This window comes from Vulpes vulpes, chromosome 4 (assembly GCF_048418805.1).
Source record: "Vulpes vulpes isolate BD-2025 chromosome 4, VulVul3, whole genome shotgun sequence".
In the NCBI taxonomy this organism is placed as follows: domain Eukaryota; kingdom Metazoa; phylum Chordata; class Mammalia; order Carnivora; family Canidae; genus Vulpes; species Vulpes vulpes.
Window position 1 is genome coordinate 139,658,348 of NC_132783.1, and position 20,763 is coordinate 139,679,110.

Genomic DNA, 20,763 nt, shown 5'->3' on the forward strand with positions numbered 1-20,763 from the left:
CTTTTTACATTTCTAGACCTTAATTTAGTCTTATCTGAATCATGTGTATTCAACTCATTAATCAGTCAACATTGGTGTAGAGTTCAAGATTTATAATATTTTCTCATACATAATTCACTTTGAATATTCTATTGAGAAATCTCTATCTCTCTCTATCTCTCTTTCTCCCTTTTCTATATTTTTTGCAGACACCATCCACCTTCGTGTTCTTGAGTCTTCCCCAGTTGGCACAGCCATTGGGAGCGTAAAAGCAACTGACGCTGACACTGGGAAAAATGCAGAAGTTGAATATCGAATTATTGATGGTGATGGGACTGATATGTTTGACATCATAACTGAGAAGGACACACAGGAAGGCATCATAACTGTGAAAAAGGTGCGCGGCATCGGTATAAATTCAGCAAATAAAAATTTCCTTACGTGCTATCCGCTCATGCATTAACCATTGAGAGACATCACTGTCAGTCCAAATGTGATTTATATTGTGCACAAGTATGAGAAACATCAGGCCAAAGATCTCCTCGGACATTTCGACCAAATGCTTTTGTTGATTGAAACATGAAACCCGAGGTCTTAGAAAATTCAAAAGGCGAATTAATATACGTGTGACTCTATTTCGGAACCAGGTTATTAACCCTCCCCCAAAATAACATTGTTTTCTTAAGAAAAAGCAGTTAATAGCTAATAATGGCAATATATCATCACAGTTGGAGGCATAAAAAGTAGCATGGCATCTATCCAGATGTATGAAGCAATAATTAAAGTTGCTAATGAAAAGAGCATATTTTGGAAGATAATTTAATTGTTCACATTTTCCCTTCTGCTACGTAAATTAAACTTTTCTGCTAACATATGCTCAGTGATACAGTTTAAAGGTAACTCATTTTTTTTCTTGTAGTCAGTACCACCATTATAATAAAAAAAAAATCAAGGCTCAATAAAACTTAGATCCTAATGACATGTCCTAAAAACATGAAGTAACCACTGAAGCACTGAGTAATCACAAAACTATCCAGAGATGCTGTTGCAAAGGCCAAGGTACACAACAAATGTTTTTAAATGGACAGTGACCAGCAAAGGAGGGAGCACCTTCTTTGTTGTTTTTCATGACTGGAAAGTAATAGTAATGCAAATGGAATCTACACCTTATCAGATGAAAAAGGAAGGTGGAAGGAATCTGACTCAGCAATGTCTTTTTTTTCCCTGTTAACAAAACATAGCTTGGAGGCGTGAGAAGGGAGGAGCTTGACTTTACACTTGTTGATGGTCAAACTACATCGATGTTTACGATGTTTACCTTCTCCTTTTTTCTTTCATAATGTAACCCAATGACTAATTTGCTATCAGAGTTTTTCTCTGTGCTCTTTACTCAGTCTTTCTTATCTTTTTATTTTTATTTATTTTTATTTTTTATTATTTTTTTTAAAGTCTTTCTTATCTTGCGTGTTTCATACAACTGTCAAAAGTTCTCTTAGTCTTCGAAATGTTGTAAAGTTGAGTTAGGCCCACACCACTAAACTGAATGGACAGGACCACAGCATAAATGTAAAAATATGACCAGATTTGTTGCTTACAAACATGAAGCAGTTGCCAGCACTTCCGCACACACCCAGGCACACATAAGCACACAATCTCTCAGCCCATTTTTTTTAATGAGTCACCACATTATAAGCTAGGTTTTAAGACCCTTTCTAATTTGTCCAAGATGTAAAAATCTAATCTTCCTGGGTTCTGAAGTATTACACATTGAGAACCTGAAAGGTAAAAATTGAACCCTGATAGGTACAGGTTATCTTATTATTTTTGATTCCTTTTAATTGTTTACACTTAATGAACAACTTAATAGAACTCAAAGGGGCTTTAAAAATCCCACTGTAACTTGAAAGGGACTTATAATCCAATTTCCCTCACTCTAATTTGATGATTTATTTACTTATACAGCCACTTGACTATGAGAGCCGAAGACTTTATACTCTGAAGGTTGAAGCAGAAAACACCCATGTGGATCCACGTTTTTATTACCTGGGACCATTTAAAGACACGACGATCGTAAAAATCTCTGTAGAAGATGTGGATGAACCACCTGTTTTTAGCAGATCCTCCTACCTGTTTGAAGTTCACGAAGATATTGAAGTGGGCACGATCATTGGTACTGTGATGGCAAGGGACCCAGATTCTACTTCTAGCCCCATTAGGTAATTATGCCTATGTTTGAGATGAAAGAAAGGGAATTAGAATAAATAGAGAGATCATGAACATCTATTTATAGCATTTAATGCATTGAGATGTAGGAGTCTCTCTGTAAGGGGTACATAAACCTGATGAACGCAAGTGTTTAGATTGTCTCTGAATGTTTGGGGGCCGGGGCCTCTTAGCCTAAAACCTAGCTTGTATCATCTGTCTCTTCACCATATTTGTTGTTCTGACCTGGGTGCAGATGAAGGGCACTGTGGCACCTGTGCGACAATGGAACCAAGTCTCGTTATTTGGGCTTTCAGTTGTCAAACACTATGTGAAGTTGAGAGCTGTAGTAGAAAGAATATAATTACAACAATGTTACAATGCAGTTATGTCACATTTTGGAAACTCCTTTAGACTACCACCAAAGAAAGGGAGGTTTTTTTTTTTTTTTTTTTTTGGCTTTATCCAAAAATACTTTTTTAAAAAACTAAAGCATTGTAGAAAGATCAGAGTAATTTCAATTTTTTTTTGCTTCACTTTGCTCTCTTAGGGCAGCCTAAAAACATAGGAGATGTAATAAATGCATACAAATGAGAAAGATTCAAAAGTTGTTTTTTTTTTTCAAAAGTTTTTTATTGGCATTTGTTCTGTCCTTTTTAAAGTAATACAGATATTTATATTATACAGATATATAATATTGATTATCAAACTGACTATTCATTTTAAACCGTTAGTACATCATGAGTTTTGGATTTCATTCGCTTCCCTATTCTCAACAGGTTCATTTTCTCCCCCTTGCTCCCCATGGACAAGTCAAGTAAGCGTTTAAGGGATAGTCAACAATTTCCAAGCACACTCTTCTCTGATTCCGAAGTATACAACAGCAAAATGTCGAGAATCTCTAATTTTATATGCCATGTGACTCTGACTCGTTAAAGTTAAAAATTCTACAGGATCTGCCACATTTTCAAGTGAAGTCATATTTTATATATGAAAATTAGTATTTGATGTATATAATTTTATCTAAACATTTCTTTTTTGTTTTGTTTTTATGCTTTTTTTTTTTTTTATAAATTCCAGTGTAGTTAGCACACAATGTTACGTGTTTCAGGTGAACAGAACAGTGATTCGACACGTCCAATATCCCTCAGTGCTCACCAAGAAAAGCATGCTCGTAATCCCCTTCACTTCTTTCACTCATTTCCTGACCACCTCCCCTCTGGGAACCCTCTGTTTTCTGTAGTTTAGAGTCTGTGTTTTGTTTTTTTTTTTTTTTTTTTGGTTTATCTGTCTGTCTCTCTTTATTCTTTTTCTTTGTCCATTTGTTTTGTTCCTTAAATTTGACATATGAGTGAAATCATATGGTATTTGTCTTTCTCTGACTGGCTTATTTCACTTACCATTATACGCTCTGGGTCCATCTATGTCCTTTCAGATTACCTTTTCTTATTTTCACAGAGAGCATCACAGGTTACATACATGGTAATCATGTGGAGTTCCCAGCTGCCAGTGTGACTTCCCCATAATTGCCTCTTCCTCAGTCCATTTGTCTTCATTGAAATTGCTGTATTGCTTGGGTATTTTTTTCCTTTCAAGCTTTTATATAACCAATATACATGTTTAATTTTACCTATTCAGTACTTTCCAAGCATTTTCTTGGCATAGCTCTCCTAAGTGACCTCAACAGGCTATGTTCTGTGTTACCGGTTTTAAAGTGGCTTTTTTAAAATGAAATATAATATTTTTAAAAAGAGTTCCATTTAAATCCAGTGTTTTTTAAAGTGGCAGTATAAAGATATTCTCCACACAATGTAATAGATTTTGCATCCTCTTATACACTGATGGTTATTATAGGTCAAAATATGCCTGTAGAATTTTTAAGCAAAAAAAAAAAAATTAATCAAGCCTAAGGAAAGAATCCATTTATGTATACTATATGGTAACATAATTAATGATGTTATTGCTTATTAATAGCAAAATCTATGCTGTAAGAGTTTCATAGGATTGAATTTACGCTAACTTGATGTAGAAAATGCAATTGAATGTTTTTGGATGTTAATATTGATAGGTCATACAGGTTTTATACATATATGTTTATATATATGCTTATATATATAAAATCAGAAATAAAATACCTTTACTATTTATGAAATAGATAATACTGGACATATTATAAATTGTTTAGGTCATATTATGGTTGATAATGCAATAATCAAAGGGATTTACTTAAATGTTCTGAAAATGATTTTAAAAAGGAGAATGAAAATTAGCAAAAATTATTTGCCAATAGAAAATTGGAAAACATAATTATATAATGTTTGAAAGAGAACCAGGATCTCTCTATCTTTGAGATAATTTTACATAATCCTCTAAATTTTGTCATTAGCTTTTAAACCAATGAAATAAATTTCTTTTATAAGAAATTTATAAATTTTATTCTTATATAAAAATTTTATAAATTTTTATTTCTTTTATAAGAAATAAAACAAGAGACACATAAAATGATTTGACAAGCCCAATAGTGATTTATATTGATTTGCATATTGCAATTTCATGTCATATTTCTATAAAAATAAGGAAACTTATTTGCCAAAATGCCAAAGAATTTAATTATTCTTTTTTCCATTTAACAAATATTTGTGGATCCCCTATCAGATAGTAATGTATTTCTCAAGGAGTTCTCAGTCTATAAAGGAAGAAGATTCAGTATGAGACAAGTGCCTATCACATTTCAAGAATGATGCTTGGGTCTTTTCGGGTTTGATTTCCTTTTTGAGATGTTTCCTTTTTGATGTTGAAATGAATTCGTAATACAATGTGGTAAATGATACCTTTCAATATTGTATTTAGTGATGAATGGTACAAGTACCTTAGGATGGAAGGGGATAAATAAGCTTCTACTTTAGTTAATCATGGAACACGCGGGTGGAGGAGGTAAAATTTACATTGAGTCTTTCAGTAGTAAAGGAATTTTGTCAACTTGAGACAGAATTTGTGAATTATTCCAGATACAGAGATTCAATGTTTTGCAAATGTATGTGTGAATGGTAAGATATGTGGTTTGAATGCAAACCTGCATTCATATTGTGTTAATAGAGAGGGCTAGAGCTTATTAAGGAGATTTGTTAATTACTGATCTGTTCCATTAACAACTGATTTAAAATGAAAATCTAAAATAAGCAGTCCTCCAAAGTAAAATCACATTAGCTGTACTGACAGCTTAAGTTGTTCTTTTAATGAAATTTATTCAAAACCCATCATAAGGATTGTTGGTTTCAACTGATTTTTGGAAATATCATACAGATTTGGAACATTAAAAGAGAGAAGAGTTTTAGGGCTCCTTAAAATTTATTTTGTATTATTACTTACAAAACACAATTTAAAAATAATGTTTCATAGAATTTTCCTTCAAATAAATGAAGGTTGTGGCTTAGGAAAAGATAAGCCATTACTGCATGTTACTCCTGGACCTGTCATCTTTGTTTTGCTTTGTTTATTCTTTTCAATATGGAGCATTTAATATAACTTGAGGATTATGCTTGCTTACTCAGGAACTATAAAGCATTTGTAAGCCACCAGGTCTGTGAAATGGCAGGTAGTGATGAGGGGCATAACTATCTTAAACCTTGCTTGACAATTCCCCCAAATAATCCAAATAATGAGATTTATTCCAACTAGAGCAACCTGATGGATCAACCCAGTGTTAGGCTTTAGAGTGATCCCCCAACAAATGCCTTTAATCAATTTGCAGCATAATTTGTTGTCTATACATATGTTAAGACTTTTCTTTTTTCCCCCTGAGACTTTATTTGGTACAAATGTATAAAAATTCCTATCCTAAACTTTTCTGTTTTAAAACATCTCTAGTTAATATGTATACATTTTTTAATGGTACGTGTGTTTAACAAACTGAAGCTCCATGGGTATATGCCATGGAGTCACTAAACATCATCATACATTGATCATCTACTACTATGATGAACTAATGTCTCCAATTTCAGCACTAAGAAAACGACTCTGCTTCAGGGAATGCTTTTTTGCATTCAATCCTTACAGTAACTCCTTAACAGTATTTTCAACTACTAGGTCAAGTTGTTGGTAATGTAACCACCTGTAATGCCAACTATTTTGTGGAAAACAAAACCAAAAAAAAAAAAAAAACCCAAAAAACAACAGCTTCCCAGCAGCTAGTCAAATATGACAATAGTTAGTGATTTAATAAAATGACTATTCAGAAGGTCAGCATTTTGAATGCTGAACAAAGTGCTAGCTCATGCCTTGGGAAGAGGAGGAAGGTAAAGATGTCAGGGGTGGGGGTTCTGTATGTGTGCATGTGTGTGTGATAAATCAATGAAACAATCCTCATTCTACATCAGTACTATGTGCTTTTATGAAATTATTATATGGTTACTGTGCGTGTGTTTGCATCACACCATTTTCTCCTACAAACCAGTAATATTGCCATGTTTTTCTCCTTGCTTTCAATGTTCAGATTTTCCTTGGATCGCCACACCGACCTTGACAGGATCTTTAACATACATTCTGGAAACGGATCCCTTTATACATCAAAGCCACTTGACCGTGAACTATCTCAATGGCACAATCTTACTGTTATAGCTGCTGAAATCAGTAAGATGAATTTCATGTTTATAATACTTAACATAAAATTATTATTAAAAATAATTTCTTCTCATTATACACATGACCTGTAATTTTAATTTAAGTTTTTAAAAGGCTTCAGACTAATGCTACTCTATATATTAACTAACGGGAATTTAAAAAGGAGGGCGGGGGGTGGGGGTGAATGGGTGACGGGCACTGGGGGGCACTTGACAGGATGAGCACTGGGTGTTATTCTGTATGTTGGTAAATTGAACACCAATAAAAAATAAATTTATTTAATAAATAAATAAATAAATAAATAAATAAAAAATAAAATAAAATAAAATCTTGAACAAAAAAAAGAATAAAATATTGATTTCAAGCAAAAAAAATGTTCTCAACACCTATACTTCAGTAGTTTCTATATATATTGAAGGATAGTTATAGGTATCCCAAATCAATATTTAATATTGACTAATAAAAATCGTCTAGAATTGGGCAGTAAAGATATCCTCTTTGGGGGAAACTACATACACTAGATTGATTACATGGGCACTATAAATTAACATCAATGCTAAATGCTGGGTCTGTACCATTTAACAACAGACACGTAGGTAGTATTATTCCTTTTTTCAGATTAGGAAACCAAGGTATTGGTGACAATAGCTAGTATTAAGCACTCTTATTAATGTGCCAGGGATTAGTCTAAGAATTTCATATTAATTTTCTTACTAATATTTCTATTGACTTTATTTAACAGAGAAGGAATTAAGGCTCCAAAGGGTTTTGGTAACTTGCCCAAAGTCACAATGCCGGAAGTAGTAAAACTGAGATTTAAAGCTAGTCGTTCTATTTCTAGATCCAGTACTTAATTCAACACTTAATTTATAAAATCCCATCCAAGGAATAACAGGCAGAACCAGGCTTCAAATCAAATCTGTCTCTAATTGCAAAGGTTACTGCCCAGTCGCAGGACTTGCCACATAATTTGTGGAGCCCATTATGAAATAGAAATGTCAGACCTCTTGGTAGAAAATGACTCAGACATTTAACATGGCAACCACAGAGCCTTCAAATAAGCATGAGGCCCTCCTCACGGTGAGGCTTTTTACAATTGCACATGCCTCTGAAGCCCCTTTGTCCACGCATGCAAACCTGTCCGTGGTTTCTAATTCCTGTTCTGTGATTTACTGGTGTAAAGCAACTCTTGAACTATTTTTTAAAAGAAGCATTAATAGGGACTGAATCATGGTGCAGAACTAAGCCCATACACTCCAGACCTGAGGTGCTAGGCTGAATCGACCAACGCACATCAAGGTCAACTTATTTGAAGCCACCATTCCAGCATTGGGAAAGCAGGACGATGAGGCCAAGTCACCAAAAGTCTCAGAAGGATGGAACTAAGCTGAGCAGATCATTAACAACGAATTCAAAGATTTCGCTTTCTCCTTAAATCTGGCTCTAAAATACAGATTACCTCCACCACCCATATGACCCACTTTTTTCCGTCGTGAGTTATAAATGGCTGTGCCTTTTAAGGCCAACCGAAGAGTTGTGTTTTGTTTTTTGTTTTTTTTTCGTTTTTCTTTTAAGAAAAGCTTTTATTTCTATTATCTATCTCCAGATCACCACAGTTAGATATGCCCGACAGGGTCCAATCTGATCATTCCAGAATCATGGTTGTTTGTGCTCTCTGCGTGATTCAAGATCCTAATTCAAGCCTAATGAGTTAGGAATTGCATTTTCCATTTCAGAGACTTTGAGAAATTTAAGTTCTAAAGCTAGTTGAAGTAATTACAATTCTGTAAAAAGCTAAGCCAATTACGTTCTTCTTTTTAAGAACTAAACCTATTTTTTGCCCTTAAGTGAAATCAATTTATGGAGTAACTGCTGGAAATGCCTACCTGCCAAGCCACAAGCAGTCAGAGGCCCATTATGTTGTTCTGGGTATTAAATGGATAAGGGAGAGAGGGAAACAGCATATAGGAAATTGTTTTTACTAGATTTTAAGCACTGGGTTTGTGGTGAGCATGCATTACGCCAAGCCCTAAGCGGGGCAGAAGGATGTTTAAATGGACTTCTTACCAATGCGTTTTCAAGCCCTGCCTCTAACAGTTTAATTCTACATTCCACAGCAGTATATCACATCATACGGCAAGTGCCACCTCAGGTAATTATTTAGTGCATTATACCATGAAATAACTTCTCTTTTTCTTCTTCAAAAATATTTTTTAAATGCCATTTGAAGAATACAAAATCTAAAATTAAGGTCACAATTGGATTGTAGAAATCCGTTGTAGAAACTAATGAGTTCCTCTCACCACATCTGAAAACTTTACTATGATCATTGCATTACATCCTGGGAACGGGAGAGCAAAGTTTATGGCCAAAGAGCTCCATTACCTACACATAGTTCCTTGATAGTGGAAATTCTTGGCCTTCGCAGGTAGAAGAGATGCATCTTCCTAAAAGGCTTGGATTTCTAGATAGTGATTGAAGCTCTCCATTTCTTGGATATGGGAAGGCCTGTGAGGATGTAGGAACGCTTTCACATGATAAGATCCCTTATTGCTGATACATTCTTGCTATTAGTAGAGTGTGCTTGCATGGCTCTGAGAGAATCAGGTGGTGAATATGCCGCCTACCGTGATGCCTCTTGCCATGCCTTATGGTTTCACTTGTGCATAAGCTGCAGCATCTACCAGTAAAAAGATTCGTGTAAGCGCTGTTGTTTGAATAGGTGACGCTAGGCCCGGTGTTTTGCAAACCCATTTATCCTTGTGGATTTAGCTTTTGATTTGAAGAGGCTTGAGTTATCTGTAAAGAAGCTGAGGAATCTTCCTCTTGTGTCAGGGAAAGGCCTGACTGCAGTTTTTTAGATCCGAAATTGTTCCGCCTCTCCCGGCTTCTGTGGCATAGTTAGAAAGTGAAGTGCTACCAACGAGAGTTATTTTTATGTCCAGACTCTACATTGAGAGAAAATATTTTGCTTAGGCCCACTAACTATATAAGGAGATGCAAAGAGCTGATTCTAGGAAATATGGAAGGATCTTACCGTTCTGGAGAATCTTCCTCTTGTGTCAAGGAAAGGACTGACTGTAGTTTTTTTAAATCTGAAATTGTTCTGCTTCCCTTGGCCTCTGTGGCATACTTAGAAAGTGAAGTGCTACCAACGAGAGTTATTTTTATGTCCAGACTCTACATTGAGAGAAAATATTTTGCTTATGTCTGCTAACTATATAAGGAGATGAAAAGCACATCCTAGGAAATATGCAAGAATCATACCATTCACACCCATAGCAACTGTGCAGCTCTAGGTAGGTTGTGGGTTCATTTGTAGGTGAACCCCATGTCGGTGAACTCTGGCTATTTGTAAATGGTTTTAGGACTAGGGGAGGTAGGAAAAGACTGGGATATAATTTTTTCTTCCTTTTTTTTTTCCTTTCTCCACTTCTCCCCAAATATAGTTCTCTTCAGATCTGTATGAATGGTATGGAAACTAAATAATGTATTTTTATTGTGCAGTAAAAGGGCATAAGCTCTCAAGTAATGTAAGAAAATGCAAAAGGTGTCAGTGACAATAAAGATACCTCAGTAATAATAGGTGACATGTATTACGTGCTAATACACGCTAATAATTTGATAATAGTTTTTGATAGTTTTATACATTAACTTACCTAATTTTTCAAATAACGCCATAGGTTAGAAGTTCTAGTTTGATTTATATTGAGTAAATTAAGCCATTAGAGAGGTGGAGTAAATTGGCCGAGGGGCGCACAAGGAGTGAGTGGTGAATCTGGGAATCCAAGCATCTCTGTTCTGCTCCAGGGTCTGAACTCTTCAACCCATACTAAGAAATGAACAAGGCCACAATCCATTAGCAAATGTGAAATCAGAACCTGGGAAAGGAACGCATATGGGTGAAAAAGACTAAGAATGGAAAGGGGTGTTAAATAAAGGGTGTCTTTTAAAGTTTCTCTTGAAAAAAGGAAGGCAGAAAGTACACTTCACATGGATTTAGAATTATGTCTGCCTCCCTTCGTAGGACTTCAACCTTGTAAGCCCATTTATCCTTGTGGATTTAGTTTTTACCCTGATGAGTAATCAGTTCTTACACAGTATTTTTAAAAGTGCTGATTTCATTATTTTAGTAACATTATAATTACATGGAGAGAAAAGAGGAGAAATAAATTCTTTTGAATAGTAATATACTCCCTATCTGTGTATAACAATACTTTTTACCCTTGTATTTGAAAATTACATGGGTAAAATTAGAAAGTCGTTAAATTTGGGTAACGATAACTATCCATACTGATACTATCCATAACCCATGTTAGTAAAGGCCATTTAGTAAGATTGCTATTGTCCCTCACCTCATCTGTTATTTTGTTTTGTTCTGTTTTGCTTTGTTTTTAGCTAATTACCTCCTTTCTCTTTTGCTGTTGATCTTCAGTTTGATTTTGCTGAAGTCGACACAAAAATTGAACTATATCCAAAGACTCAGATTTTGATATCACAAAGGCTGATAAATATAACCTGAATTTAAGATGTCAAAACACTGGGATCCCTGGGTGGCGCAACGGTTTGGTGCCTGCCTTTGGCCCAGGGCGCGATCCTGGAGACCCGGGATCGAATCCCACATCGGGCTCCTGGTGCATGGAGCCTGCTTCTCCCTCTGCCTGTGTCTCTGCCTCTCTCTCTCTGTCTGTGACTATCATAAATAAAAATAAAAAAAATTAAAAAAAAAGATTAAAAAAAAAAAAGATGTCAAAACACTCTCAGATATCAATAATAGTGTGTAGAAAAGCCCATTGTGGAGATACTGTAATTACGATTAATACAAGGTTGTTACCCAAGACTAAGCTAAATAGACATTTATATTTTAAATTTCCATTTACAAATCAAAACAATTCTTAATGCATATTTTATGTGAAAACTTTGATACTCTTGATTTAAGTATTTGTAGCAAACAAAAAATCCTGATCATTATACTATATGTTGCTATTGAGCTACTTTTGTTATACAAAATTGAGCCTGGATTGTTGACAAGGTACCAATAACAATTACTGAAACATTCAAAGCCTTATATTTTACTGTAAATTTCCACCCAACTTGTAAAATTAGTAGCTATATACTAAAATTTCCATAAAGAGAGTTCAGAGTAGCTGTTGGAATATTTTTCGTGATTAAGGTAGTCAGAAGGATAAGTTGTAATATAACAACTACCACTTAGGAGCTAATGACCGTGGGCAAGTTAGTAGTTTATTTAAAATTATTTCTTCATCCACAAACTTAATAAAAAAAAATATAACACTGTTTGACAAAGATTTAATAAATATTTGTTCATTTTCTCATGTTTAGACGGTAAGGACACAAATACAATATGAACTCAATTACACTGGATTGTGCTTTTATAAAGATTTTCCAAAATAATAGTAGTTCTCTTGAGGCCAATAATAACTGAATTTATGACTACTTAATTAGGCTCTGTAGTAATTTTCTTTATTGTATTTGCTCATTATGTTGGTAGAATGAACACGATGCTTATTTTTATGTGAGCACTTAATATCCACAAGATGCTTACATAAATTAACTCTGGTACACAAATGTGTCTTCCTAAACGAATTTTTCCTTTCCCTTTTCTAGACAATCCCAAAGAGATGACTCGCGTGGCTGTTTTTGTGAGGATTTTGGATGTTAATGACAACGCCCCACAATTTGCTGTGTTCTATGACACTTTTGTATGTGAAAATGCCAGACCAGGGCAGGTGAGCACCCACAGGACTTAAAAGCTTCGGAAGATTCTAACGGCTTATTCAATGTTTTCTTTTCCCAGGCTTAAGAAGGATGAGTAAACAGAGATAAAAAATACTCCTAAAAAAATACTCCTTTAAGTCCCAGTAATATAATTAAAAAAAAAAAAAACTGATTTTTTTTAGGGTTGGAAAATGTTCTAAGTGACACTATAGCAAGTTTCACATTTCTTTTGTGAAGCTCTGAAGAAAATATAAGATGTTATTGTTGCCACCAAAGTTAAGGAGTAAGAAGAAAAAGCTTTCACTGTTTACATTTTCGCAAACAAAAAGGGGGAAAAAACAAACCCTCTGCTGTTTCTTCAGGTAAATATTGAGAACCCCTAGAAGAGATGGGAGATGGAATTTAGGAGAAACACAGACACAGATACATGAGATCAGCGAAACGTGGCATCAATATTCCAATGTATGCAAATGATTGCAAAGCAGGGCCTGCAAGATTCACTCGTAGATTTACACTTATATTTATCATCATAGCGACACTTAGAGTGCTTAATGACTTCGTTTTCGTCCTTTGAAACCTTCCTCCTACATGAGCTTTGTTTATAACTCTTTAAGTCTTTTCCTCAGTGGACTCATTTTGTTGTTTGAAAAGCTCCAGTGTATATGGCTGAAAGAAATGCTCTTAATTGGTTTGAGTGCTATCTTCACAGAAGGAAGCTGCATGTTATAAATAATAATTGGGAATCAAATGTGTTTTATTAAAGAAAGAGGAGCCATCACAAGACTGTATTGTGTTTTGACATCACTTGATGCTCTTTATAAACATCAATGTCACTGTTACATTTTTATGCAAATTACATTGTGGGATAACACAAATTCTTCCTTCTGAAGATTCTAACAGGAATTCAATAGCCTGTCTATTGTTTGAAATGGTGAAATTGCTGCAATTGGATTCATTTTTTTTATTCGAAAATGTTATAGAAATGTTTCATTTGGAATATTTAAATGACAATGCTACTTCCGACCTACTTCTTAATGAAACAGTGTTTGCCCTGAAAATACCGTTCCAAATAGTCCTCTGCTTGGCAGGCTCAGCATGATATAAGTTGAAGGCTTTTCTCTAAGAGATAAATTACCCACTTTACAACTGCCGCATGCATTGCGTCCTCTATAGTTATTCTATTTGATTTTCAAGAGATATCTTTTCAAAGCATTTGAGTCATTTTAAATACTGACTTCTGAATGTATTCAAAATATACAAAACAAGGTATTTTTTTCTTATGCCTCTTTAAAAAAAAAGAATCTGGTTCAGTAACTATATTTTTTGGACTTAAAAAACAGTTGGCATATTGAAGAAAAATGACAAAATCAAAGACAATTCTAATCTAAAAAGTAACCTATTTTGACAAATTGATCGGAATAACATGATTAATAATTTTCATCTAATTGGCTGAATGCGCAATAGTTTCCAATAGAAGTTATTTTTAATAAGATCAGTTTGTTCAATGTCATTTGGTCTCAGAGGCCGATAAATGGTTGCTTAAACTAAACTGTTCTGCAGGGGTGGAGTTCTAGGTTACAATAGCCTAGCAGATGGTTATGTGCAAAACCAAGGTGGTCATGCGGGAAAAGACCTTCCCTTTAACTTCCTTGACATTACTGTTAACTCTGTCTCCCCTCCTTCTAAGGCAATAAGAGCTTGTTAGGACTTCTGGTGGTACTTTGGTTATTTATAGAGTATTTCAACCCACTCAATTGTCCTCTGAATTAAGTACTGTTTAAAAGTAGCACTTTGAACAACAACATAGGAAATAATTCCATTTATTTTGTGTGTGGACAAAATGAGAAGACAGATAAAGTTAATTGCCATCTTCTCTTTCTTTTCTGCCTATTTCATGCTCTAAGGATAGGAGACTTTCCCCCTTGGAAAAGATGCAACTTAAAATTGATGTAAATTAACAGTCCCCTCTTGTGCCTGAACTAGGCTACTTGACTCTCCATCCTTTCCATCTCAGAAAGAGTCCCTTGGGAAAGGAGAGGAGAGAAGACTGGCCGTTAAACATTTTTCTTTCGTTTTCCCTCATGCATACCACATTCCTTCAGTCAACAAAATATATTTTAATAATTTTTAATCTTTATGGAAGGAAGTAGCATTTCAGTCTCACACATTTCCCAGAGAGTCTCCCCAGGGAGGAGTGCTGCTTGTTATTTGCCCACAGGTAGTATCTAAGCTCTAGGCCTTTGTCAAACCTCAAATATCCTATTACATATTTCCACAGAACACTGTTTAGTTACTTACCTAACTACACTTTTTCCTACTGAAAAAGTGAAAACATTACAACTTAGTGACCGGTGTTCTTATTTAAATATCTTAAAATCCATGTGTCACACATTCCCCACAAAATCCCACATTCTATTATGGCATGATCACTGAAAAAGCCCTCAAGTTGATTTGATGTTATTTTAGAATAGCCTAGTAAAAATACAAACCGATTATATAATCTCTAAGGAGATGAAATATAAATGACTTATCTGTGTCTATTCTTCATATGCTCAAAATGAATACCGGACATTCTTCATATGCTCAAATTGAATATGGGACATCAAAATGAATACTGGACATCAAAAAGTGTTTTTTTTCCCCATAATTGTGGTAACCTGTTTTATTGGAAATGGGTCAAAATGAACTTGTCTCCAGTAGAAATAAAATAGCTAGTGTTCATATGTAGAGACAGGGGAGATGTTTTTACCTCCTTCTTGTTGCCAACTTCTGATTTCTATTTTAACACGTACTTCCATGTATAGGGTACATATACATATGGATATGGATACATCCATATATGGATATATAAACTGTAATAACTTCTTACAGATATAGGTAATGATGTAGCCATTACATTCTCTGAAATTGTTCTGGTTTATAAAAATAAACTGAAATTGAAATCTATAATCTCAATTGAAAATGCATGTTTATTATGAGATAATTACATCTCCTATTTTATTTATTATTTTATTTTATTTTATTTTATTTTATTTTATTTTATTTTATTTTATTTTATTTTTAAAGATTTTATGTATTTATTTATGAGAGACACACACACACACACACAGAGGCAGAGACATAGACAGAGGGAGAAGCAGGCTCCATGCAGGGAGCCCGACCTGGGACTGGATCCTGGATCCCAGGATCACTCCCTCAACCACTGAGCCACCCAGTCATCGCTCATTTCCTGTTTTCAAAAACTATTACCTCTACATTTAAATTTCTACAATTTTGTGTCTATATGTGTGCTAACATATAAATCTTAATGGTAAAAATATATAAACATAGAAGTCTTATTAAGTCTAATATCTTTCTTGATGTTTCATTTATGTCATTTTTAACCTTCAACTTATAAATCATTATTTAAAAATAAAATCTTTTAGACTTCTCAAAAACAAGTCAGTTGAGAAATGATTTTATAACTTCATTGGTACCTCTTAAGGGTATTAGTTAATACTTTTTATACAATTTTCTATTTTGTATAATTTTTGGTTTTGTATTGGCTAAATAAGCCATTAGCAATAAATCTTTGCTTTCTATATGATCTTAAATTACCACTAAAATTTCATTAGTAACAGTTTAAATAATTTTTTCAGTTGCTTGTTCCTAGATGATAAACACTTAACCTTTGTATGATCCAATATTATTTCTTGTATCATTTTGAAATAAGTGGTTAGGGTTATAATTAAATTGAGAGTAGCTAAAATTTGCCACACTCTTATTTTATAAGGTTATTTAAAAGATAACTAAATATAGAAAAGTTTAAATAATTTCTTAATTTTTTATAATTATATAATATTTTAAATTTGAAATCTCTTTTTATATCAACAAAATATAGAAAAAAAATATTTTCATTGAATATTGACACCAGGGGTGCCTTAGTGGCGCAGTCAGTTAAGTGCCTGGCTTCAGCTCAGGTTATGATCCCAGGGTCCTGGGATGGAGTTCCTGCATTGGGTTGCCTACTCAGTAGAGAGTCTGCTTTTCCCTCTATTCCCTCCCCTCTGCTTGTGATCTCTCTCTTTCTCATGTTCTCTTTCTCTCAAATATATAAACAAAATCTTAAAAAAAACAAATATTGACACCATGTTAAATAAGCCAATGCAGTTAAGCACATTCCTTTTAGTTAAGCATAAATTTGACCATTTATATAGGTATTAATACATAAATTTAAAAACTTCTGAAGCTCTCTTGCAAAATTAAGATATGCAAAACATTATGTAAAATGTTATACATATAAGTTAAGGACAAAATGGATATATATGCAAATAAGTACACAACTCTATGATACATATAAATTTGTATAGTATTAATCATTATGCTCAAAGAAGTGATCTGCTTATAGTAAAAGATGTTACATTTTCTGCCTTGTTACCAGATAACTTCTTATATTGTCTCTTATCCTAAAATAAATCAGAGATGATCTTTATAAAATAACCTTTTCCCATACATATATTGCATTTAAAAACTGTAGTTTTATGGACAATGCAAATAAGGTGAACCATTATTATTAAAGGAGATCATAATGTTTAAGTCTTCCCTTTAAAAAGTTGTGCTTATCTCTAAAATCTCTCCATTCTTTGATAGTTTTCACTTTTGATAAGAGGAAAGCCATAATCACAGTAATTTTCTAAATTTTCCCTCCATTACATAAACTTTTCCAGATAAATGTTTAGATATATATGAAATAATCTAGTCTTTTCAAATGTTATATCTAAATTAATAAAACTGTAAAAATATAATATTGTTACTTATGATGTTGAAGAAACGGATAATATATAGGAGATATTGAGAAGAAAGGAGAGCAAGAAACAGAGACAGAAAGAAACAGAGGGAGGGAGAGAGGTAGGGACATTGTTAAAGTCAAAGTATTTTGTTTGTTTATTGAGCAGTCTAAAAGATTTTATTTTTAAATAATGATTTATAAGTTGAAGGTTAAAAATGACATAAATGAAACAACATCAAGAAAGATATTAGACTTAATAAGACTTCTATGTTTATATATTTTTACCATTAAGGTTTATATGTTAGCACACATATAGACACAAAATTGTAGAAATTTAAATGTAGAGGTAATAGTTTTTGAAAACAGGAAATGAGGGATGACTGGGTGGCTCAGCGGTTGAGGGAGTGATCCTGGGATCCGGGATCCAATCCCACGTCGGACTCCCTGCATGGAGCCTGCTTCTCCCTCTGTCTATGTCTCTGCCTCTGTGTGTGTCTCTCATAAATAAATAAATAAAATCGTTAAAAATAAAGTAAAATAAATGTAATTATCTCATAATCAATATGCATTTTCAATTGTGATTACAAATTATAATTTCAATTTATTTTTATAAACCAGAACAATTTCAGAGAACATAATGGCCACATCATTACCTATATCTGTAAGAAGTTATTACAGTTTATATATCCATATATGGATGTATCCATATCCATATGTATATGTACCCTATACATGGAAGTATGTGTTAAAATAGAAATCAGAAGTTGGCAACAAGAAGGAGGTAAAAACATCTCCCCTGTCTCTACATATGAACACTAGCTATTTTATTTCTACTGGAGACAAGTTCATTTTGACTCATTTCCCATAAAACAGGTTACCACAATTATGGGGGAAAAAATGTATCAATTCAGGAGCACCTGAGTGGCTTAGTCAATTGGGAGTCTTCCTTGTGCTCAGGTCATGATCCTGGAATCCTGGGATAGAGCCTAGGTCAGGCTCCCTGCTCAGAGGGACGTCTGCTTCTGCTTTGCCCCCATCCTGCTTCTGCTCTGTCACATTCTCTTTCTCTCTTAAATAAATAAATCTTTTTAAAAATAAAAAAAATAATAAAAGAGGTGGAACAACTCAAAGATACATGCACAAGGAGGAAAATCAACTGCTTTAAATTTAGGCAAAATTGAATCTTAAAAAATTACATATTGTAAAGCCGATTATACTCATGGAAGCCTGATACACACGCTCTTTTCTCTCTTCTGCAGCTAATACAGACTATAAGTGCAGTAGACAAGGATGACCCTTTAGGTGGACAGAAATTTTTCTTCAGTTTAGCTGCTGTCAATCCAAACTTCACAGTCCAGGATAATGAAGGTAAATTTTAGAACATCATCATTATGATTTAAGGTGACGTTAACAAGAGCTTTTCCCCCAAGCAACAATTACCATTTGTATGGTGCATTAATGTATTGATCTGTGTCACAAAATGTTGTTTTCATCAGATATTAATGAGATATTAATTTCTTGCTTGGCAGTGTTCATTCTCTTAAATTTCAAAATAATAGATACTTGAGAGACGTTTCAAATGTGAATACTAATGAAAAGATTGAATCGTGAAAACATTGGAAAGGCTGGAAATAATCAGACAACGGGGTAGAGAAATGAATAATTCAGTGAGCCCTTGTGCAAATTTCAGTGAGATTTAGCAGCAACAGATTCACCAAAACCAAAAATGCATGGGATATGGGTTAGAAGAAATAGAAGTATTAGCCTGTGACAGGTTTAAGTGCAGAAGCAGTTGCAAGGGCAAGATACACTATCTTCCGGGCAATATGTGAATTTTATAATGTCTCTGTGATAAACAACAACAACAACAACAACATTGTATATGTCTTGCATTCCCAAAAAGGACAAAAAAATTTAGAGGAAATAATATGAAAACGGTTACTATTCTAAAAAAAATTGAACAACTTAATTCTTAAAAAAATATGGTCATTATTGTAGGCTAAACAAAAGTGTGTAGTTAGAGCTCATTTCCGCTTCATAAATTTATGTTAAATTAATTATATCAGCTGATCTTCCTTAAAAAGACATACTTGTCTTAGAGTCAGTGTAGATATAGTTATTCTTAAATGTAATAGCTACACTGGCATGTTTAAAATACTTTCATAACAATATGTATATGCTGGCAGAGCCAGATTGCTCTATGGCCTCTAAGTCGCCTTCAAAATATCAGAAAGAAGGTTCAGATGATGGATAGTTTTACATTAACCCAATTGTTATTTGAAGTATTTGATATCTCAGAAACTGCACAAAACAGTGGAAGAGAGGGCATCCACTGGTAACATCTGTTTACCAAATTGTACTGTCTGAAATATCTGTTTTCCATCCCTCTGAACATCTAAGATAATTGTGATGGGAGAAATTAGCATAGAATTGGCAGATAGAAAAAAAATTAAAAAAAAAAAAAAAGAATTGGCAGATAGGATACAAGATGTCCAGTTTCACAAGAATATCAGCAAAACAACACCCATCATTTTATTTGCTGAATCTGGGATCCTAAATACAGAACTTAGATTGGACATCCCAAGTTCTGAATGGTCGATATTACACCTCTTTCTAAGTGTATTTTAATTTGTTTTATGTTTCTATTAAACCGAGCTGTGGATCCCAACAAACCGCCTCACAATTTTGAAAGGTAATAGAGACTTGAAGTAGTCTTATCACAGCATTTCCCATTTAGGTAAACACCTCAAAGCTAATCTTATTTAATTTTTGACAAGTGGTGCCATCTTCCTATATTCAGAAAAGTTCTTGATCTTCTATGAGTTACTCAAAGCAAGAGTTGAAGCCATATGAATATTAATCTGAACATGTCGCCATATAGAATACCATTCAAGTCAGATGGCATATATGACCCACTCCTGCATAAACTCACTATTTTGTTATTGGGTGCATTTGGAAAGAAATCCCAATGATCTAGACATCACCTTATTGCTCTTCTTGAGTAAATACCCTTGTATTTATCTATATATTCATCTTAGCAAACTTCAATTTTATGGTAACAATTTAAAAAATAATAATTTTCTGCTTCTGTAATACCACACTTGGAGCTTGTAATTCTTAAGATTCCCACACTTTTCCCTAACTTATAGATCAAAAGCATAATTATACGATGACTTTCTGGAATATTTAATAAAATGATTGGAATTTCTTTCATTCCTGAAGTTTAGGGTAAAACTTCATTTTATTCTTCAATATATTAAAAGCGTTGTAGGCAAAATTAAGACTTAGAACCTTTTGAAAAGTTAAGAAAGAATAATGCAAGAAGATTCTAAATGAAAAAAAAAAAAGATTCTAAATATACCCATATGCCAACACCTGTTGTTGATTTTAGTCATTCTGACAGGTGTGAGGTGATATCTCATTTAGATTTATATTTCCCTGATGATCAGTGAGCT

The 20,763-nt window shown here is 33.8% G+C and overlaps 1 protein-coding gene across 2 annotated transcripts in view; it reads left to right on the forward strand.

The window, feature by feature from the left end:
• The window catches only part of CDH10 (cadherin 10), a 174,557-nt gene that overhangs the window by 146,229 nt on the left and 7,565 nt on the right, over positions 1–20,763 (forward strand). For both annotated transcript variants that reach the window (XM_026005718.2, XM_026005720.2), the window contains exons 6-10: positions 189–376; positions 1,942–2,195; positions 6,674–6,810; positions 12,430–12,551; positions 18,568–18,676. In XM_026005718.2, coding sequence (XP_025861503.1) covers positions 189–376; positions 1,942–2,195; positions 6,674–6,810; positions 12,430–12,551; positions 18,568–18,676 — 810 coding nt within the window. The remainder of the gene's footprint in view (positions 1–188; positions 377–1,941; positions 2,196–6,673; positions 6,811–12,429; positions 12,552–18,567; positions 18,677–20,763) is intronic.